Source organism: Echinops telfairi, unplaced genomic scaffold, assembly GCF_000313985.2.
Source record: "Echinops telfairi isolate 266 unplaced genomic scaffold, ASM31398v2 ScPeMD7_3533;HRSCAF=4204_0, whole genome shotgun sequence".
NCBI lineage: Eukaryota > Metazoa > Chordata > Mammalia > Afrosoricida > Tenrecidae > Echinops > Echinops telfairi.
In genome coordinates this window covers 48,233,853-48,252,625 of record NW_022107431.1, presented here as the reverse complement: position 1 = coordinate 48,252,625, position 18,773 = coordinate 48,233,853, and the positions used below count along the sequence as shown (strand labels likewise).

Genomic DNA, 18,773 nt, shown 5'->3' with positions numbered 1-18,773 from the left:
CAGGGCAAGATATGACAAAATAACAATTTATAAATTATCAAGGACTCATGAGGGAGGAGGGAGCGGGGAGGGAGAGGAAAAATGAGGACCTAATGCCGGGGGTTTAAGTGGAGAGGAAATGGTTTGAGAATGATGAGGGCAACGAATATACAAAAGCGCTTTACACAATTGATGTGTGTATGGATTTTAATAACAGTTGTATGAACCCCTAATAAACTGATTTTTTTAAAAAAATTTTTTAAAGAATTGGAATTTCAGCAAATCAGTCTCCTCTGGGCATAATTGATTGCTCCACAGCAAAAGCTTGCCTGATTATAATGAAAAGTTTGGACAAAGAACGAAATTTATGAATTTGGCAAAAAAAATAAAATCTTGCCACAGACCAAATCCCATTCTTTCTCCCAGTTTTCTTTCTTTTGTTTCTAGAATGTTTGTATTTGTTTGTTTGTCTGTCAATGTACAAAAGATTCATTGTAACATAGACAACTAGATTTCCTCGCTGCTTAATTCCCAACCTTGTAGATTCTTTTAGATTTATGTAGTAAATGGGGAAGGAGTTGGGAGATACTTTTCAACACTGACTTCTTACTGATTGATTCTATATAAGTATTTAAGTATATCTTATATGAAAAATGTAGAAATCCATTTCTTTTAGGTAAGATTTTAAATGTAGATAAAAGAAAACTTACATTACTTGCAATTCATATGTTTGATTACATGTAAAAATTAAAATACATAACAACTTTGATATTTAAAACACTTTACTTCAGTAAAGTTACTAGATCAAAATAAAAGTCTAGTGAATTCCCAAAACCAAGTAATAAACACTAAGAACACGCAGGTTACTTTGATCTGTCCTCCCAATTCATGTATTTAGTCTAAAAAGTTGTCCTATACATGTATGCTTTACTTTTCTAAACAACAGTTGAATTCTACACTATTGGCTAAATTAATGATACACTCAGCAGAATTACCATATACTCCCTGAACGTAATTTATAACGCCTCTCAATAAGATGCTAATGATAGCTCTAAAATGGATGAGGGACATATATAAACCATAAATACATGAATGGATTTTGAGCTCACACTTAATCGTAGCCTTAATCTAAGAACCATTAGTTTTTATGACATGGTCCTACTTATTACCTGCCCTAATGAAGAGATCACTGAAGATATGGGTACTATAACAAAGCAGGGTGAAAAAATCAGATGTTGCCTGGCTATCCAAAAATATAGCACCTGCAGCCTTTAAAGGCATATCTGAAAGCAAGCAGCCATCTAAGTAAGGTGTCAGGCAAGCCTCTGTGACTCAAGGTTTATAAATAATAAAATCCAAGACGTGAAGAGAGAATAGTACTAGAGCTAAATTTCTGAGCATCCAGTTTTCAGAAGGCTATGGATGACAACAAAAATCGAAAAACCAGTTGCAAGGACCCTCATGTGGATTAAGCCACAGGAGAAACCCTACAACCATTGACAAGAGATGTGAAGAGTTGCTATCAGGTAGAGTACATTGGACAAAGAGTAATGCAAACGCAGTTAGGTTAAATTTTAACATTTTATCATGTGTGCTCACTTTTGACCCATTTTAATTTTGTTCTAGTTTTAATTAATTTCTAGTTTCTTTTTCATTGAGATTTTTCTCTTTTATTTTGCTAATGTTGTGGGGGTTGTTTCTGTCTATGTTTTATTGGAAATCCAGGATAGTAACTTTGTAGACAGTAACGGGATTGATAGTTTCTTAGGGTTATGGTAGAGGAGGTTTGGAGGAAATGGGGAGCTCATAATAATGAGTACAAGAAAGAAAAAAATCCTTTGAAATTGATTTTGGTGATAATTACACAACCCTTTTTGATATGTTTAAACCATTGAATCTTATGATATATGAATTGTATGTCAACAAAACTGTGAAAAAATTAAGAACATGTTTTAACAAGACTTTGAAAATAGGAACAAATACTAAAAGATGCCCCATAAGTGTAAGACATGGTTACATTTTAACAGTAAAATTATTCAACAACTTTATTATAAAATTACTCAACATGTTAGGAATAAGAACATCTAATATTGTGAAATTATCATTTTAACACAAAGTAATCAACTTCCCTGATCAATTCCAATCAAAATCCCAATAAAATTTTCTGGGAAATTATATAGGCTGGTTCTAAATTGTATATGCAAATACAAATGGATAGACAATATGCACTTGATAAAAAGAACCGGGCTGTAAGATCTGCATGAACAGATATCAAGAATATTATAAACTTGTACTTGAGATTAGGCGTCTAAGATACAACTATTGGGCTCTGCTGTTCTGGAGGGGAAAAACAGAAAAAGGACACTAAAAGAAGAAGCTAGTTGATAATGCCAACAACGCACACGGAGCAGAGTCTCGTGTGTCCTGAGACTGGAAGAACTGTATGCTTTCTGGATACCACCAACCACCCTTCTGACCAGGGACAATGAATGGATAAATTGAGAGCGCCATGCAGACCAAAACTCAACTTCTTTAAAAATAAAAACGAACAAGCCACACTGATTTACTTGACTATTAGCGACTAGCCATCATGAGTCTCAGGTGACTTGTGTGTTGCTGTGATGCTACGGCCACGTCACTGGTATTTCAAATAACAGCAGGGTCACCCAAAGTGAGCAGGTTACAGCAGCGCTGCCAGACTATGAGCAGACTGTGAAGAAGGCATAGGCTGTCCACTTATGAGGAATCAGTCACTGAAAACCTCGTGAAAGCGACAGAACATTGTCAGACATAATGTCACAGGTCAGACTCTCAGGTCCAAAGATACTCAAAGGGTGACAGAGAAAGAACTGGCTGCCTTCTCAAAGTAGAAGCCACCGGAATGACAAGGAGGGAGTAAAGCCCTTGGGACATTCATTTGCTGATGAGGCACAATTCGAAATGGGGAGAAACAACTGTAAACATGTATGCTACACTGGAACTTCGGATGTATAAAGTGTGCATCTAGGAAAATTTGAAGTCATCAAAATGGAAATGGAACATATAAAGATTGATAACCCAGGCATTAGTGAGCTGAAATGGACTGGCTTTGACCATTTTGAATGAGACAGTGATATGGTTTACTATGTGGGAATGAAAAATTCAAGAGGGATAGCATTGTATTCATCATCAGAAAGGACATTTTAAGATCTAGCTTGAAGTACAGTGCTATCTTTGAGAAGATAATATCTGTCTGCATACAAAGAAATCCAGGCAATATAAATTATCAAAATCTATACAACAACAACAAGAGCTGGTGATGAAGAAACTGAAGAATTCCAACAGCAACGTTAGTATGAAATTGGTCAAAGATGCATTGATAATTATTGGTGAATGAAATGCAAAAGAAGGAAGAGTACTAAGAAAATTATTTTGGTGATAGAAACTCGCTGGAAATCACATGATAGAATTTTGCAAGATCCAGTGATTTCATGGCAAATACCCTTATATAACAACACAAATGGCAACTACACTAGTGGACTTCTACAGACGGAATACACAGCAATCAAATAGACTGTATCTGTGAAAAGAGAAAGTGAAGAAGCTCGATTTCGGCAGCTGGAATGAGGCCAGCGGATAACTGTGGAACAAACCACCAATTGCTCATAGATAAGTTCAGGTTGAAGTTAAAAACAGTCAAAATACAACTTTGAGTATATTCCACCTGAATTTCAACATCTGAAGAATAGGTTTGAGCAATGTACACTTATGACAATGACCTGATGAGCTGTGGGATTACACAACTAACATCATACATCGAGAAAGCAAAAACTCACACCCAACTCACTGCCATTGAGTCAATCCTAACTCATAGCGACCCCTGTGGGTTTCCAAGAGTGTAACTGTTTATGGGAGTAGAAAGCCCAGTATTTCTCCTGCAAAGGTGCTGGTGGTTTTTCAAACTGCTGCCCATGCGGATAGTAACTCAACAGATAACTACTGCTCCACCAGGGCTCTTCTACCTCCAGAGGGTCAAATTACTCTTAATATACTGAACAAGAAGCACATCTATTCTCTGCTCCAGAGGAAGACCCTATCTTTATCTTCCAAGGCTCTTAGTGATACAAAGATCTTTGAAAAGATCAAGGCAATCAATGCCTGTGATTACAAGAGCTACAGTAACAGAGGAAACCCAGGGAGCATTGTCTTGTATTTCTACAGGCAGGACATTAACTGTACTTAAAATAATAGGAATAATGGAATTATCTGCAACACACCATCCTCTAGCTATAGGCGAGGAGCCTTGGTAGTGCTGTGAGAAAAGTGTTGGGCTGTTGTAACCCACTAGCAGCTCCTCTGGTGAACAATGAAGCTTCTTCTTCCATAAAGATTTAGACTCAGAAACACTTTACAGTGCTATCACTACACCACAGGAAAAGAAAATGAGATCAAAGTGGATGTCAAAGGCATTCTGAAACTCGCTCTTCATCGTAGTGTAGCTAAGAAAGTGGATGAAATGATGAAACCAAAGAACAGAATATTTCGAAGAGTTAACTCCAGAGGAAAAAGTAAAGTGTTATAATGAAATGTGCAAATACCATGAGTTAGAAAATCAAAAAGGAGGAACATGTTCAACATATCTTAAACTGAAAGAATTCAGGAAAATTTCAAGCCTGGAGTTGCAACATTAAAGGATTCTGTGGACAAAATATGGAATGATGCAGGAAGCATCAAAGAAGATGGAAAGGATACACGGAATCACTGTGTATTTTTATTTATGTTTTATTGACTGTGCAAAGTCATTTGTCTGTATGGATCATAACACACTATGGATAATCTTGGGAAGAATGGGAATTCCAGAACACTTCTTTGTGCTCTTGCAGAATCTGTACGTGGGTCAAGAGGCAGTTGTGCTAACAAAACAAGGGATTATGCCTGGTTTAAAATTAGGAAAGGTGAGCGTGTGTCAGGGTTGTTCCCTCTTATCACATATATTTAATCTAATATGCTGAACAAATAATCAGAGAGTTGGACTAAATGAAGAAGACACTGGTATCAGGATTGGAGGAAGGCTTACTAATAACCTTTGTAATCAGAAGACACACCCTTCTTGCTGAAAGTGAGGAGGACTTGAAGCACTTGCTGATGAAGATCAAGTATTGCAATCTTCAGTGTGGATTACAATTCAATGTCAGGGGAAAAATCCTTACAACTAAATCAGCAGGTAACATCACATTAAGTGGAGAAAAGATTGAAGTTGTCCAGGATTTCATCATGCTTGGAGCCACAATCTATGCTCATAGAAGCAGCAGTCACGAGATCAAATGATGCCTTGCATTCGTGAATCTACTGCACAAGACCTCTTTATGGGATGGAAAGTAAGGAAGTTACTTTGAGGACTAAGGTATACCTGACCCAAGTCATGATATTTTCCATTGCCTCAGATGCATGTGAAAGTTGGACCCTGAATAAAGAAGACCGAGGAAGAATCCATGCATTTGAATTATGACGCTGCATGGCAAAGAATTTTGAGAGTACCACAAACTGCCCAAAGAACGAAGAACTCTATCCTGGAAGTACAGCCAGAATGCTCCCTAAACAAGGACAGTGAAACTTTGGACATGTGATCAGGAAAGAACATCGTGCGTGGTACAGTAGAAGGGCAGTGAAAAAGAGAAAGACCCTTAATGGACTAGATAGTGGCTGCACCAATGGGCTGGAGCGTACCAATTGTGAGCATGGGGAAGGACCAGGCAGTGTTTCATTCTGTCCTACCTAGAGTCGCTCTGACTTGGAACTGACGTAACAGCTACTTCCCACAGCAAAAGTGGTACTTGAGTGAGCTATGCCTGAGACTCCCTGGGATATCCTTTAAACCTTGCACTAGCCATACCCAGGAGTTTACCTTCCAGATAATTAACAGATTGACTTAAAAATAAGCAGTATCATCTGTGAGTATTGTGCTCCTCTAAAAAAAATCAGCTGTATGAGACCAAGGGTCAATATTTACCCCAAAGCAAAGATAAAAAGGTAAATGGCAGGCCTGGAAACTAGATTAATGGAATGGAACAACCAGAAGGCCAACAGGAATGCTGACACAATGTGAAAAATGTGGCCAACGTTACCGACAAATATGTATATAGAGAAATTGTTAAATGGGAGCCTAGTTTTTGGTAAAAATAGAATAAATGGTGCTATCTGAACGTGAATCTTATGGAAAAAAATACAATTGATCAATAAATGTACAAAAGAAGATATCCAAACTCATTAGTTAGTGAACATTTTTATCAAGTTGTTTATCAAATATTGTTATCAAACTGCATCCACAGATGCAATCTTAAAGCCACAGATTAGCAAAAAAGGAACATGTCATTCAAGATTTGTGTTTGTGGGACAGGAGGCAAAAGAACCACCTTGGAAAACCTCTTTGCCTCAACTGAAACAACAAATTAAGCCAGTTGCCTTCTTGCCATTGCTGGTTCATACACATCTACTAGGCCACCCCTGATATATGGCATAAACCCCACTCGTGAGCATCTAGACAATGTGCAGAGCAGTCTGTTTGCCAAGCAGGAGAAAAGCACAATCTACAGTGCTGTAAGCAGTGCAGTGTAATCTTTCCCTACAATGGAATCCTACGATGCAGTTCAAATAAGGGACCTAGAGCTACCTGTATGAACTTATTGAATACAAAATCGAATGTTGAATGAAAACGTTTCATCAGAGAAAAAGTCACACCAGATGAATCCACTTATATCTAAGGCAAAGCCAGATGACATTAATCGAGCCAATTTTTAAGGATACATCCATAAGTGATAACATTTTAAGTAAAAGGAGAGGTGTGATTCACACCAAAATCTGGTAGAAAAGGAAGGGGCAGTGATTGGGACACAACGAGGATTTCTTTCTTTTAAGCTGTACGTTAGGGACTCATTTTCATCTCAGGATTATTATTTAAACTCTTGTGTGTTACAAACAAAATGCTTCCCAGTAAAAAAATCTTGGATTGTTGGGAAAAATGAATTGTTTTTGCTACAAAAGGTGTGGTTGTTAAGAGTCCACTGAGTCACCTTCAACTCAAGTGACAGAGCAGAACTGCCCTGGAAGACTTTCTTGGCTTTACCATTTACTGGAACAGGCCACCTGGTCTTTCCCCCAGGGAGCATCTGTGTGGGTTTGAACCTTGAACCTGCTGAATCTCTAAGAAACAAAAGTACATGTCTTCTATTTGAATACTTATTTAATTTTAAGACAGTCACATGAATAAATAATTAATGGGTGTGTGTAATAGAAGCTATAGCTATGAAGCAATGCCAAAACACAAAAGAGCCCCACCCCACCAGAATGTTAACAAATGAAATTTCTTTGAATGTGTTAGCAATTATGTACAAAGATGATATAACTCGTACCAATCACACCTTGATCTACTTGCTCTAATGTCTAACCGGGGAAAAAAGGAACTCATAAGCGAGAAGGAAAAAGTAAAATGTGATCATCATAATTCCAATAATAAGTTTGCTATTTTAATTGCACTTAAAAAAAAGGATCAAATAAATGAAAGGCCAGCTAAGATTTCTTTTTTTTTTCTGATTTTTTTTCTTCTCTTTCTCTCTCAACTGATGAAATGGCTTTGGCATTCTTGGGCGAACTATTAAGTATCTGACTTCCAAAAAAAACCAAGAAAGGACCTATAGAAAAGAAACAAATATGATTAGAAGGCAAGCGGGCCTGATTTATGAGAAAAGATGAAAGGAGCTAAGCTGCACGGTCTGGCTAAGTGAGGACGAGAGGAGAGCATGATAGCAGTCGACAAATATTTGGAAAGCATATACGAAGGAGGGGGATTTGCTATTTATCTTGGTACAAAGTTGTTAAACTGGCCAAGGAGGATTGTTAAGGAGAAGGCAACCCAGGCTATCAGGGAAACTTCCTAGTTGAAATGTATAAACCAAGGGTCTTAATCCCTAAGAAATTATAGCAATTTCCCTTAGCTAGTTAAAACAATATTTGATCCCGCAGTAGAGTGCACACAGTGAAAAGGCAAGAAAAGAAAAAGCTTCCTTGGATCAGGCAAGACAAAGCATCAGAATTTGTACTTTGGGGGCTGTTTGCTTTAGTCCTGAAAAAAAAATGTAGTCCATCGAGGGTGACCTGAAGGGAAACTTGACATTTAATTCTGAAGGATAAATAGGCTGAAATGCATGGAAAACTTCCACTGTCTTTTAATTTGATTTTTCCAAAATTTTTTGAAGCCCCCTCTTATATGTATATGAGACTTGTGGTTATCCTTGACTTGATCCCAACTCTCAGTGACCTTATAGGAAAGAATAGAAGGAGCCTAGGAGCCTACATATATAGGCTCGAACAGAAGAACAATTGGGAGGTGCAAGACTGGGCAACGTATCATTCTGGTCTATACAGGGTCGTTAGGAATCAGAACCTCCTGACACACCTAAAAGCACAAGGTGCTCTGGTGGTGCCACAGGCTGTGTGCATTGAGTTGCCAACCACAAGAGTAATTGTTTGAAATGCATTGACACCCACCAGGCACTCCACAGGAGAAAGATGCAGCCGTCTGCTCCAGCAGAGTCACAGCGCCGAGAAGAAAAGGGACAGTTCTACCCTGTCTTATAGAGGCATCGTGTGTGAGAATCGAGTCTAGGGCAGTGAGGATTTCTTTCTTTCTTTGTTGAAAGTTTCCAAATCTGAAAACTATGCCACATCTTTGTCCCATGGAGTAGTTGGTAGGTTTGACTCACTGACCTTTTAATCAACATCTGTGTGTGTGTGTGTGTGTGTGTGTGTGTGACAAAGAGAGACTGATTTTGCTTCTCTAGAGAACCCAGTCTAGCAGTTACCTACTCAACTTTTTATTAGAGCACTAAATGTCTAAATCAATTTAGGAAGAATTGGCATATTTATAATGACTAGCATATGAATTATGGTGTTGGTGAAGAATGTTGAAAACAACACGGACTATCAGAGATGCAAATAAATGTGTCTTGAAAGAAGCACGGTGAGATTTCTCCTTAGAGGCAGGAATGACAAAACCTTGTTTCCCGTGTTTAGACATGTTATCAGAAGAGGCCAGTCCTTGGAAAAGGACACCATCGTTGGCAAAGCAGAGGCACATCAAAAAGAGGAAGTGCTTCAAGAAAATGAATGAACTGATGACGGCAACAATGGATTCAAACTAACAATGGTGCGGATGGTACAGCCTTGGCAGTGTTCCTTTCTCTCCGTTGATAGAGGGTCACTGAAGTGGAACCCACGCAAAGGCACCTAGCAACAACAATGCATTCCTATTCGGGAACAATGTGTGTCTTTCCATTTTAAATTTTCTTTTCTACATTTTAAAAACAGATCCTATGTGTCTCAAGCTATGACTACTCCTGTCTTTCTTCATTTTTCATTAATTCCTACCCTTTAAAATGTACTATGCTTTCCCATCTTTCCAATCTTCCACAAATAAAACAAAGGAAAGCCCTACCTACAAGAATGTGAGTTACTATTTTCTCAACTCTTGCAAGGATAATACTTAGCTAATACAATTGTAGAAACAAAGAAGAATCCAGTCTTTGTGTGCAATGAGTGCCTTAGGGCATTCAGACATCATCCTTTCTGAGATCCTGAGTGAGAAGAGGTATTTTTCTCCCATGATTTCACTCAAAATCGATGACCTAAATGACTCACTCATCGAGAAATCTGAAAAGACTGAACAGACACTAACTGCCAAAAATCTACAAATGTATGTACATCTGGTCTTAACCTTTCCTCTTTCCAGTTGTAATGGAAACATGAAGGCCATTTCTTCAACCTACATGTAGAAGCTCTGCTTTCTTCACTTCCTCGGGGACAATCCACTCTCATCTTCCCCCACTCTTTCCTAACTTTAGTCCATGTTGCTCACTGGTTCGGTTTCAAAAATAATTCAACATAAGAATATTTATCCTTCAAAACTCAATTTCATGTTCTCCTCTTGAACTTGACTCAATTTTCTACATCCAGTGCCACACCCAACTCATGTCTCAAAGCAATTTAACCCTCACTCTCCAATGACAAAAATGGCCTCCTGAATGTCATCAATTATCCCCAATTAACTGTTTCCATAAGGGGCCCTGATGGCGCATTGGTTAAATGGTCACTGCTTCAACACCACCAGAGCCCAGCAGTAGAACGAGTGGCAGTGGCTGCATAAAGACGCTAGCATGAAAACCTACCAGGAAGTTTGACTCTGTCCCCAGGGGGCCTGTAAGTCAGAGGCAACGTCACCATCTGACCCTCATCTTGAAGACCTCACTACACAATTGAGTAGTGACCTTGGACATCTCCTTCTGTTGGGAGCATTCTCAACAGCTTCTTTAACTCCATGTTTTCCACCTTCTCCCTACCCTCTGGGTTATTTACAATTCATTGCAGATCCTCCTTAAAACTCATTGCAGATCCTCTTTCTCTTCCTCACTTTTCACAACACTTTCTTAGGAATCTCTTAGCTTCTCATTGATCTTTCTACCTAAATATTTTTGGTTCATAACCATGGCTTTAATGACCATTAAACTGGATCTCCATCCAAGTCTTCTGTTCTAATCACATCAGCACTCTGAATGTTTCCTAAGCACATCGAACATGGTACGTCTCAGACGCTGTCCATCATCTTCTTACCGGCTCCTCCTCTGATTCTGGCTCTGCCAATTACGACAAACCAGAGGGTTGGTTGTTTAAGTCACTAACATGCTGTTGATTGTCTCTTGCCTCCCTCCCCAGAACTATTATGCTAGTCTGGATCTTCTGTAGCAAGACTAAACTCCAAAGGCTTCCTTTTTACACCTTTTAGCTGCTTGTCTCCAGGTGTTTTTACAAAGCACAAGACTGATCTCTTGACCACCTCCCAGAGCTTTGCGGTCCAAAGCCTTTAACCTAAAAAGATGTGCTCCCTCCAGTCGTTACTACTGTCCAGTTTAGCTCTACTCTCTACTTAATTTTACATTACAACTATCCTACATGATTTTCCTCTTGTTTGGCATGTGCACACAACAAATGCCAGTTGTGTGCAAGTTTAAATCACCACTACCACCCCACCCCCATGCACACACATGGCATTTGGCAATGTCAGAGACATTTTTGGCCATCCTAGCTGATGGCAGGAGCCCTGGTGGTATAATGGTTACACATTGAACTGCCATCCGCAAGGCCATCAGTTCAAAATCACCAGCTGATCTGAGGGAGAAAGATGGTGCTTTCTGCTTCCATAAAGAGTTGTAGTCTTAGAAACTAAAAGGTGCAGTTCTATTGTACCCTACAGGGTCACTATGTGTCGGCTTGAACTCAACGGCAGTGAGCTTGGCTCTAGCTGATGTTGTGCGACAGGGGTGCTGTGCTGTTCCTAAACATTCTACAATGCACACGGCACCCCCACCCCACCCCCACAGCACAGAACTATGTGAACCAAACTGTTAATAATGGAGAGGCTGAGAAAGACTGGCCTTTTCTGTCCTGTCTGTCTGGACTAATCTTCATTGCTCTTCTACTCCACTCTTCTACTAACTTCATTTAATCTGTTGTTCTTCATCTTAAATAGCTCTTTCTGTGAGAAATCCCCCCAGCAAGGTTAATTCCCATGAAACCTTTTATAATAACTTGTTCAAGATATGTTTTCCTATGAAGCTCTGTGTGGGCAGAATTATATCTATCCATTCAATATTGTTCTCCTATTACCTATATATATAGTTCTTGATTAATATCTTGACCATGGCATACACAATAGAGCTTTACCTGTTTTTCTTTGGAAAAAGATAATACGACCTCAATACCAGTTTCCTTAGCTGTAAATTATCAATGCTAACTTTCCCTCTCCCGAACAGTAATTTCTGTTGTAATGATGACATGCATGTGGTATAACCAATCATCTTTGCTCGCGCTGGTTTTCAAGTCCTGGGAAACTCCACTTCAGAGCAAACTCAAAAGATAAACGAATAAATGATACGTTCAATTGCTTTGTAAATATTTTCACTTAAAATGTTTAGAATAAGACTTGGCCTATAGAAAATCCTTAATGGTGTTAATTTCAATAATGATGGTGGTGATGGTAATACACTATTATTACATCCAATATCTTTAGAAAATATGTAGGCCATATAACCAAGCTAAAATATATTATTTCCACTTTATAACTAAAATCTACATCTGATTTTGTAGTTTCCCTCCTTCTATGGAGGGAAAAGTAGACTTAAACATTTTAATTTTATTCTACAAAAATAAGTTTACAGCCACTCTCCCCCCACCAGAGTGGGATGAACAACAGTAATGTGTGTAAAGGGAGACAATGGACAGTGTAAGATATGAGAATAAAAATAATTTATAATTTATTAAGGGTTTACGGGGGTGGAAGGATGGGAGGGGGAGGGGGAAAATGAGCTGATATCAAGGGCTCAAGTAGAAAGAAAATGTTTTGAAAATGATGATGGCAACATATGTACAAATGTGCTTGATACAATTGATGTATGGATTATTATAAGAGCTATGAAAGCCCCCGATAAAATGATTTATTAAAGAAAAACAACCCTGAACTTCCACCCTTAGCAGAGTGGGTTAATATGTGCATACTCTTGGCACTACGCAAATCTCTGAACATTTGGTGGGTTTTTAAACACACACACACACAAAATAAAAATAATTTTTCCATATTAATGATCCCCTTGTGCTACCAGTTTCATCACACTGGTAGAAAGAATGCCTGAGAGAAATTACTTGCATTTTCTGTTGACATAAATTGTAGTCAATCAAAATGTTCTTTCTGAGTCAATATTTTTGCAGTTCCACAATTGTTTATCTAATAAAGAGCCATTATTTCATTGATAAAAAGAGCAATCTGGAGAACTTTATTATATAATTGTCCATTAACTCTATTAAAAGCACTAGTGGGAAGAAATTGGTCATTTCAGAGGGTTCGAGGTTTTATATTATTTCTTAAGATAATATGCGTATGCTTGCATCATTTCACTAAACTAATGGAGGTACAATTTACTTTAGGTACAGATTTACCACACCAGAGTATCATGTGCCGTTAGCTCTGTGGTACCTCTTTTTAATGATTAGTTAACTTAAGGATAATGAAGACCTTATCATATGCCTAATTAGCCATGCAGTCCCTAATGGGAGCCTAACTCATTTAGATAAAGTCAGTTTACTGATCTCTTCTCCACTAGGGTCCTGGGGCAGGGTCACTAGAGGAATATAATAAAATATTGCATCTATTTAAAAAGTAGTAAATATAGCATAGCATTTGGACTTTGAGCTCTTGGTAACTATTACAAATTTTTCAAAATGGATATGCTTCCAATACCAGCTATTTCCAAATCTTTAAGTAAAAATTTTGTTTACTTTTAGGTGGGAATTTCTTAGATCAGCATGTCTTGTTTTTCAATTTCCTAAGTATGTAGTAGGGACCAAGAACTTTTTAATAATATTATATAGCATTTAATGCTTAATAATAGACCAAGGGTCAGTCATTCAAGCAGAAAAAAGGGATGTTATGTGGTTTAAATAGAGGAAAGGGTTGTATCCTTACATTATACTTATTCCAATGCTGAGAAAATAATCCTAGAAGCCAGACTATATGACTGTATGTGGCATCAGGATAGGAGGAGAATTCATTAACAACCTGAGATATGGCTTGCTGAAACTGAAAAGGGCTTGAAGCACTTCCTGATAACGATCAAAGACCTGGCATCCTTAATATGCATGATTCATCAACATAAAGAAGACAAAACCTTCGCAATTGAACCAATGAGTAACATGATAATAGATGAGAAAATCCGGAAGTTGCCAGTAATTCGTTTTACCTTAATACAAAATCAATGCCAGTATAAATAGCAGTCAAGAAATCAACCCACATATTGCTTGGGCAAACCTGCTGCAAAAGACCTCCCCAAAGTATTGAATAGCAAAGATGTCACTCTGAGAAGGAAGGTGCACCTGACCCACGTTGTATCATTTTCAATCACCTCAGATGCATGTGAAAACTGGATAATGAATAGGACGACGAAGGAAGAGTTGATACATTTAAATTATGGTGTGGGCAAAGAATATGATGCTACTACCAACTACAAGAATAGCAACAGTTTTGTCTTGAAAGAAATAAAGCCAGAATGCACCTTCAGAGCAAGCATGACAAGACTTTGTCTCATATGTTTTGGACATGTTCTCAGGAGGAACCAGCCACTGGAGAAGGACACTGTGTTTAGTAAAATGGAAGATAAACAAACAAAAAAAGAAAGAAAAAGAAAAGAGGAAGATTGCAAATGAGATGGATTGATACGGTGGCTGAAGATGGTGCAGGACCAAGTGTTTTGCTCTATTGTTATGAGTCATAGCCAAATTGACACCACCTAACAACAACACATATTTCACATTAGGTAAATATAATTAGAAAACGATCCCTTTGGACTAATTAGAAGTTGTGCAGTAGATCCAAGTGAAGAACCACTGTTTGCCACCAAATCTAATTTAGCTGAAATCTAAAGATTGCACTCACTCAAGACTTCCTCTCAAAAAAACAACAAAATAAACAAACAAGCAAACAAAACAACAACAAAAATGAACTGCCCCAGAGGGCCCCCAGGCTGTTAATCTTTACTGAAGCAGACTGCCAGGTTTTTATCTCCTCGAGCTGTTAGTGGGTTTCAATCAAGGACCTTTGGATTAGCCCTCAATGTCAACTACTGTGGATCAGGGCTCCTTCCTATTAAATTACATTTGTTTCTAAAATTTTCACAGGTTGATTAACAGTAGTTGTTCAGTTCATAAGACATAGCAACTGTACATTAGAGATGGAAATAATTCTTACCTCATTCTTCAGCTTGCTTCCAGAGAACCTTAAAAACCAATACAACTTTCATTAGTTCAAAAATGTATAGTTAAAGCTTGCAAAACAGTGCAGGGGGAACTACAAAAGTTTTAACTGCAAACATAAATAGTAAACTAAATCTAGGTAAATGTGTTTGGTTTTGCAAAGAGATCCAAGCATTTTTCTCAATTTATTCAAAATTAAGTTCTTTACAGGAAAGCAAAATGAAACACGCTTGAAGAAGTGAAGTAAGCTTTGACGCAAGCTAAGAACACATGATATTAAACATGTCTTTTAAAATTACAATCTATTGGCTTAGTTTACAAAATAGTAGTAACATTCTGAAACTCCAAACACACATGTACTAATAAGGTCATGAGAGAGTCATATCTATATATCTATAGTAGTTTTTAATTCCCAGGGGCAGTTTTCATGCTTCCTATTCCATTCATAGCCATATTTTGAGTGTGGCTGGATTGTGTTTAAAATAATACTGGTACATGGAATTTTTATCCTGGGTAGAGTTCAGACACATTAGCACACCTCCATAGGAGACAATTTTCTAACTGCTCTTTTCTGATGAGACTGTGGGCCCTAACAGGGTTACATTACTAAAGTGCCAGCCCAGACAGGAGCAGACCAGGGCTCCAGAAGTGTATCCAGAGAAAGCCGTCCTGCGGCCAACAGTAAAATCACGCCCCTGTCCAAACATTTGATGGTCATGTTTTCGATAACTTACCATGATGTCAGTCCAAAACTACAAATCAAACTCATTAATCTTTTACCTTAAACATATGGAAATGCTGGAAAATGGCAACTGCACCTTCCTAGCTTAGGCTGAAGACCATTGGGCTGGGGTGTGCTGCAAGTCATTTTTTCTTTCTTAGGCCCTTCCCTTTCTACATTCAGCAGAGCAAGGCCACACAGTCTGCCTGGACCCATGGAGGCTCTCACGTATAAAAGAATTCGTTTTAATCTGCTTAATGATCTCTTACAACTGGAAAGGGAAGTTGGAATGGTTAAAAGAAACTTCTCAGTGGTACTCCCCTTCAAGTGGCACCCAGAGTACATGCCATCCCTGCCATACCATAGATTACTAACGATGCTGCCTCCAGTCTTAGTCGGAGCTCATCCTCTTAGCTAGCATCTCAGACACCCAGCTGTGCTGGCCCACACTTCTTGTAATACAGGCCATGTTCTCTTTTCCTACAGAGTAGTTGCATTTTTGAAAATATCTGCTTCTTCTGAGAGCTAACATCAGTTCTTAATAAGTCATGCCAAAAAGAATCTCAGAGGCAGATTTTTGTTTAAATCTCCAGTATTTTTTGAAGAATAACTTAGAGTATGGTATCACTGATTTCACTGGGTGTCACCTTATTTGTTATAATCTTGTCCCAATATGTAACAGCAACTTAGAACAATGTGTTCCTTAATTTCATTGGTTCTTCATTTGTCCCTGCATGGAGAACCTCAGAGGGCAGTGGCCCTATCTAAATGCAAACTGTTGTCTTAAGCATATGTGGAGGAGAGAGGATTCTAGTGCATTTTTTTAAATGTTTCTAAAGCCCTGGAGAAGTCCATCAATCCTTAAAACATATTGATTCATTTTAGGGAAAATGAAGACATGACTTTTTTTACTTTTATTTTTTTTGAATCGGCCTGAGTAAATTTTAAAAAGTGACTCTGCCTCTCTGATTTCTCATTTCAGCTCTTTGAGATAACTATTTCACCATTAATTTCACATAAATGATAAAAAACCACCTAAATCGGCCATTCGTTTTGAGCATATAATTGTAAATGTCCATACATGGCTTAGTTTACAAAATAGTAGTAATATTCTGAAACTCCAAACACACATGTACTAATAAGGTCATGAGAGAGTCATATCTATAGTAGTTTTCATGCTTCCTATTGAACTGAATGCCTGACAATCGAAAGAAAACATTTCAATAGGCAAATTAATAAGTAAACGATATTCAGTAGATTACATGCATATTTAAGGAAAACAGAGACGGTGTCTCAAAGATGGTGGAACTCTACCTTGTGAGGCCCTTTCCAGAGTACACGGAGTGGTAGTACGCACTGCTCTCTTTGATGCCAATCCCGTAATAATGATACCTGGAGCAAGGACAGGAACCAGCTCTGTGTTAATGTCTCGAGAGGAAAAGAGACCAAACTGTATTTGAAGTAAACCGCAAGTAATAACTCTGGTTGCTTTATTACCTCCTTTGCTAATTTTTTCAGGTAACATCCTAATGTGTTGAATCTCTTCTTTGACCATTACTAATCCTACTGATAGTCATATTGCTAGGTCTGGGATCAAGAAAGCCAAAAGAAACATCTACCTGTAATCCTCTTCTCGTCCCTAAAGAATTGTTTGTTTGTCATCATGTCCTACAAGACGAAGAAGAACTGCCCCGACCTCATTGTGCTGAGCTTCACAGACACTGTGACGTTTATAAATGGAAGATTTGTGGTGACTGCGGGCTCAGCAAACCTCTTGGCGCCATTTCCCCACCAGCTTGTGCTCACTTCAGGTGTCTTTGTCACATATTGGTGACTCTCACAGTACTTCACGTTTTCTCAAAATTCTGTTTTCTCACTTTATAAACTATAGGGTAGTGTAAACATAACTTTCATATGCACTTGGGAGGCAAAATATTCATCTGCCTCACTTTCTCACAGGACTGGTTTTATTGCTGTGGTCTGGGATTCACTGTATTTCCGAGGTTCTTTAGGAGAGCAGATAATTAGGTCTTTTTGTCCGGTGTTTAACCATTGTACCAGCCGAGTCTTAGCCTAAAATATTGATTCTACAAACAAAGTGGTGGGAAAAATCAAGTGGATGCATTTGGTCTTATATGCCAAGTGTTTGTATTTTCACATTGCTTACTCTGAATTTAAGTTAGAACTTTGTTAATTTGAAGTTTGAGTTTAAATTTTAATTAGTTGGAAGCTTGAGTTAGTTTTAAGTTTAAAGTTTGGGTTACTTTGAATTTAACTTTGAATTTAGTCAACTAAACAAAGAAATATCTTAGTTTCCTTTAGAATGCATTCGACTGTGTGGGGACATAAAGTGACCTCATGAGGAAATCAGTGTCGTGAATGGGAACAAGTAGGAAGCATCTAATCTTCCAACAGACAGAGGTACGAGAAGCCCACTTACTATCATTTCCACTTCACACTTTAATGAAGAATTTTCACTTTAATCTTTTTATTCCATTGGTGGAAAAACAAGCTATATGTGCCACAAAGAGACAAAAATAAGGCTCATGGAAAATAGCAATGTTACAAATAATTTTATATCAATGTGTCAGTGGATCATGAGCCACCAGATAAGTACAACTTCTTATCTGTTCTCAATTTGTGGCTTTTTCTCCTAAACTGCAGACACCTGGCATATTGCACACCCAAATATAAAAATTGCAAATGTTGTACAAAAGCTATTCAAATTGTAGTGTTTAGTGAGGACGGCCAAAGCCTACTCACACCTGCTCCCAGTGGTCCACCCTCACTGTCCCACGGGAACCACCACCTCCACGAGTTCATCTACGCTTTGCATTCATCCAAAATCCAGAAATGAGTGCAGTCAAAGTTACTATGCGAGTTTCCAAGGGAGTCAAGTCTAACTATTAACACTTTACATTTCTTAGCATCATGGGGCTATGCGGGCTGGCCTGGGGCTGTGTGGACAGAGAATTTCAGGGATTAGAGAACTGGAACTGGGGAATAGTCTAAAAGAAAGATGTGGGTGGACCTTGGTAGGGCACATTCACTCAGGCCATGAACGCCTTGTCTCATGGAGGGCGGCAGCTGCGAGAGGGTGAAAGTAGAACCTGCTTACTATACGGCCCAGTGGTCGGTTCTCTCCGGCCAGGTTCTAAGTGCATTACTCTGCCAGAGAATTGCCTCTAATGGCCCTGGTACTTTCAAGATGGAGAAGTACAGAGTTTTTAAATGCATGTGTGTG

At 38.4% G+C, this 18,773-nt stretch overlaps 1 protein-coding gene across 1 annotated transcript in view; it reads right to left on the bottom strand.

The window, feature by feature from the left end:
- Positions 1-18,773, bottom strand: part of RFX6 (regulatory factor X6) — a 64,580-nt gene that overhangs the window by 27,736 nt on the left and 18,071 nt on the right. The window contains exons 4-5 of the mRNA XM_004702204.3: positions 16,844-16,921; positions 14,804-14,831 (exon numbers count right to left, since the gene is read on the bottom strand). Coding sequence (XP_004702261.1) covers positions 14,804-14,831; positions 16,844-16,921 — 106 coding nt within the window. The remainder of the gene's footprint in view (positions 1-14,803; positions 14,832-16,843; positions 16,922-18,773) is intronic.